The following is a 4,753-nucleotide window of genomic DNA, read 5'->3' on the forward strand; positions in this document are numbered from 1 at the left end:
TATTTTGGGTCCCTTACGTGGGCGTGTCTTGAACTCCGCCCCTCGCGGTCAGATCCTTGGCTACCCGCCCTGCACCCGGTTCTCGCAGTCAGGGTAAAGCGACTCAACGCCCTGGATTATTTGGCTTCCTGTCTGATTTCGGGCACTCTGCGTGTCGGTTATTTTGGGTCCCTTACGTGGGCGTGTCTTGAACTTCCCCCCAAGCCGTCCCCTCCCCGCGCCCCGGCCACACTCCCGACACTTGCAGGAATCGCCCTGCGTGGCCTCACCGCGCGGGCTGGACTGGAATTGCAGCGTGTGGTCTACAGAGGGCATGAGATCATGGAGCCCCAAAATAGAGCGGGGAGGAGGAGAAGGATGCAGCCGCCGATGCCGGTCCGGCTTCTCAAAGGCGGGAGAGAGTGGAGTCTTGGGGTCGTCCTGTGAGTTTCTGGCTGGAAATGCGAATGAACCATGGAGGAAGGCGACATTCTGTTTCTCCCCCTCTGAGCCTTGTCCCCCACTACCTACGGTACTATGAGAGAGAAATCGTCCACTTAAAATACTTGGATTTAATTTATACTGTACACACGTGTAAGGGATATTTCGTTTTCCACGGTTGTATGTGGTTTCTGGAGTTTTCTCGCTATTCTTTTTATGTATATTTGCTTATTTTTCTAGACTTTCTGCATTGAAGGTTTCAGGAGTTGGTGTTGCCCTCTCCTGAGATTGACTCTGATACCTAGCAATATCAAAAGTGTTAATGCAATCTGAAATACTTTGATAAGCCTTATTTTTCAACTAGGACGCTAACAGTAAGCTGATTCTTGGTGGATTTTGTTTTACCTTTGATTCTGGAACTTGTCCATTTTCTGGCTCGTCGGTGAGCAAAATCACCAGTGTTTTGTGAAGTGAGACAGAGGGAAACCAATGACTTCGAACTACTTTGCAATACCTGGGACTGACTTCAGGGACCAAGGAACAATTTTCAATACATTTTGGATACACGAATACATACAAATGTTTACACATGAGAATGAATGTTTAACAAATATAAAATGCATGTTATTCCCTTTAAAATAGTCAACTTGGGATGCTCTTCATTTATACTGACTCATCCATCCACCCATCCATTCATTCATCAAGTAATGAATCCTTCAACTCAATCTTTTGGCCTCCAACTATGCATACCATATAAAAAAATGAATTAAAATGTATCTTTCCTCAAGTGTGGGTGGAAGCGGGGGTGGGGGGGTGAGACCAACTTATAAACAAAAAAATTAAAACCTAAGTCGTATATGCACAATAGAGTCACACATACGATATCGATACAGGAGCGAGAAAGAAATTATTTAGGCATATAGTGTGAGCAAAAGAGCCCTCGGCATAGCTTCCCTTCTAACAAAAAGCAGCCCAAGGAATCACTTCCTTTCTAACAAAGAGCAACTTGGAAGATTGAGCTGCAAACATAGGTAAGTAAACTGCAAGCTTGCACAGGAGATGCCGGCAGCAGCACAGACAGAAGGGGCTACTGGGGGCCAGGCATGTCCACCATGGGGGTTCCACCTCCCCTCTTTTTTAGCACATGCACAGTAGGAAGGAAATAAGCAACATGGAGTAGCTACCTGCCTATATAGTAGAAGATTGGGGCCGGGGCTGCCAGAGATTTGAGCCCTATGCAGATGGCACACCTGGTCCTAACCAATTTTTCGCTCTTTATGTAGATCTGACACCACCTCCCCACTAGCTCATGTGTAAAAACCCCTGCATTTCACCAGGTACCGGCAACCCTTTTTTCCGGGACCCGTCTGTAGCAGAGAGCTATTCTCTTTCTTTTGCCTATTAAAAATTCTGCTCTAAACATCACCCTTTGTGTGTGTCCACATATTTGATCTCTGCGGCCGTGAGACCAACAACCTCGGGTGTCACCCCAGACAACAAAGCTGCTTCAATATTACCAGAGCTTAGTAGAAACGACAGTTGACATCTGGAAGAAGTAAAAGCCTTCCCTTCCCTCAAAGCATTATTGAACTTTTTAAAAAAGTTAACTTTGAGTCAGCTCACAAACCACCCAAGAGAGACAGGTTTTCACTGTTTCATAGTCACACATATTTTTCTGCCCCAAACTTGGCTCCAAATTTTCCTCTGACTCTTTCCAAAAATCAGATTCAAGGACACAGATTTACTCCACTGAGACTGGTCAAATGAGTGTCAAAACTTCTACAAGCAACTCAACAGAGACGCTATCCAAAGTGGTTTTGAACCTGACAAAACAAGTGGAAGAAGTATATTGTCTGCATCCCAAGGCAACGAACCACTTTAAAGACTTATCATTTGGAAAATACAGTGTGCAGACAGTCTGCAGAGTCACAAACATCTTAGGGCCTGGGGAAAACATTTTTCTGTGGCATTAGTTTATTTTTAAGATTTTTTATGACATCTTGGTTTTTCTTTCTTTCTTTTTTTTTTTTCCCAAAAGCACAATATGCCAGGAGCCATATTTCAGTCAATATATAGGCAACACTATACACACTGCAAAAGGTGAATCATGTGCTGTGTTAAAGGTTGCAGCATCTATTCCACAGGATTGTGTGCCCAGTGTGGACAGATGGTCAGATTTTTCAAGAGAAGCAGGAAATTTAAATGTTTGTGTGAATACTCCAGGTTACAAAATGTTGTCTACAAAATTCAGAGTAACAGTTTCTTCAAACAAAAAATGTAGCACATCTGCAGGATAGACCTGGCACACACACCACCAGGATGTGGCCTCTGCCTAATGCTCATGCTTCATCTGTGCCAGTTGGGACTTATATGGGTAATTATAAAAACCCAATTGGAAGTCTAAAATCAGAGGAAGAAAAATGAGCCAAGGCTGGGTGCGGTGGCTCACGCCTGTAATCCCAACATTTTGGGAGGCTGACGCGGGTGGGTCCCTTGAGATCAGGTGTCTGAGACCAGCCTGGCCAACATGATGAAACCCCGTCTCCACTTAAAATACAAAAATTAGCAGGGCATGGTGGTACATGCCTGTAGCCCCAGAGACTCTGGAGGCTGAGGCAGGAGAATTGCTTGAACCTGGGAGGCAGAGGTTCCAGTGAGCCAAGATCATGCCACTGCACTCCAGCCTGGGCAACAGAGCAAGAATCTGTCTCAAAAAGAAAATGAGTCAGGTATGCCATTTTCAGGTTTAGCTATAGACATTGCAATGTCTATACTGAAATATTGCCTCAGTCTTCTTTATTCGAAATGGTCTGAGGGACAGCTTCACCATCACATTCCAAAGTACAATAAGGTCTTGAGACATAAAGCCACAATACAACTTTTTGGGTTAATGCAAAGGTGAACAATGAATGTTTCATCCTTAATCCTAAATCACTCTGTTTTAGTGACTGCATACTGTAATCTGGTATAGCAGTAAAGATGATCATTTAAGATTTTATGTAAGTTTTCTATTAAGTTTTATTGTAACACATAAATATTTAAACATTTCTGTCCTGGTTCCTGAAGCTTTAGTTGTAGAAAAGGCCAAAATACTAATCAAAAGCAATTTATCAATGTTTAATTATTACTTTGAGGTTGGGAAACAACTTTTCTTAGTTATTAAACAATGAAATATGCTGTAGGGTAATTATTTTAGCAGCTGTTCCAGAGCTTTTCCAGCTTTCTTCTAATTCGCCAGTAAAACAAGAAAGACATCTAGCCAAATCTAAACAGAAAAAAAACCCTACAAGCCTCTTTAATCTTTGTGAGGCCTAGGGAAAACATTTTTCTGTGCCATTAATTTATTTTTAAGAGTGTGTATGACATCCTGATTTTTCTTTCTTTTTTTGAAAGCACAAAAATATGTCCTCTGGAGAAAGAAGCTTGGATAACCATGTGACCTTGAACAGATTACCAGAAGCCTCTGAGCCTTAGTTTCCTTATTTGTAAAATGCTCTTTCAGATAATATCTCTAAATGCCAACAAAATGTTTGACATTTCAACTTTACATAAACATTTAAATCTATCCTTTCCATTTGTAAATCAATCACTCACTACCCAAGGGAGAGAATAAAAAGATTTAATGTTCTCCTATATTATGCATGGTTTATATATAATCTCTGGGAAGGTTTGAGACCTGTTATTAGGCCTGCATCTACAAAGAGGGTAAGGAAGAGATACTTGCTGCTCTGGGATGAAGGATAGATGCCTATAGGGATCAGTTAGGTAACAAAATGAATAGAGAGAATTCAGAAGTGTAAGATCCAAAGGAGAGTAATAGAAACTGGGAAATGGAAAACGCATATACCATCCAAAGGGAGTGTGGGGTTCTAATTAGGTTAAAGGAGTCAGGATGAGCGGGACAGAGGGAAAGCAAAAAGATAAAGCAGATAAGCTATAAGTCTGCCTTTCTTCGTGGTCCAGAACATTAGCCTTCTTGCACAAATAACTCACAGTCTTCCTGCACCCAGCTATCATCAGACCCTCGAGTGATTAAAAAAAAAAGGCAAGCTAATTCACTGCAACCTCGGTGTTATCTGTACCGCACAAAGCCCTCTTCAGCACACAGCACAAGCACCATTCCATAACATCCCCAGCAAGCCTTTGTCTCGTTGCAGTCAGCTCCTCTCTTGCTGGCCTGCCCATTTTTCCCTTGCAACACATTTTCATACATGCTCTAATAAATATGACTTTCTTTACCTCCAATTATCTTCATAAATTCTTCTTACCCCACACCACTAGCCCCAGATCGTCGCTGATTACCTGCTACAGGAAGTTGCTGTTCAGTCCTTCA

At 42.3% G+C, this 4,753-nt stretch overlaps 1 protein-coding gene across 1 annotated transcript in view; it reads right to left on the minus strand.

The window, feature by feature from the left end:
- ENPP1 (ectonucleotide pyrophosphatase/phosphodiesterase 1) overlaps positions 1-848 on the minus strand; it is an 82,972-nt gene extending 82,124 nt beyond the window's left edge. Inside the window, exons 1-2 of the mRNA XM_011962184.1 lie at positions 826-848; positions 76-514 (exon numbers count right to left, since the gene is read on the minus strand). Coding sequence (XP_011817574.1) covers positions 76-514; positions 826-848 — 462 coding nt within the window. The remainder of the gene's footprint in view (positions 1-75; positions 515-825) is intronic.
- Between the last annotated feature and the right edge of the window lie 3,905 nt (positions 849-4,753).

The sequence above is a fragment of the Colobus angolensis genome, unplaced genomic scaffold, assembly GCF_000951035.1.
Source record: "Colobus angolensis palliatus isolate OR3802 unplaced genomic scaffold, Cang.pa_1.0 Scaffold58, whole genome shotgun sequence".
NCBI lineage: Eukaryota > Metazoa > Chordata > Mammalia > Primates > Cercopithecidae > Colobus > Colobus angolensis.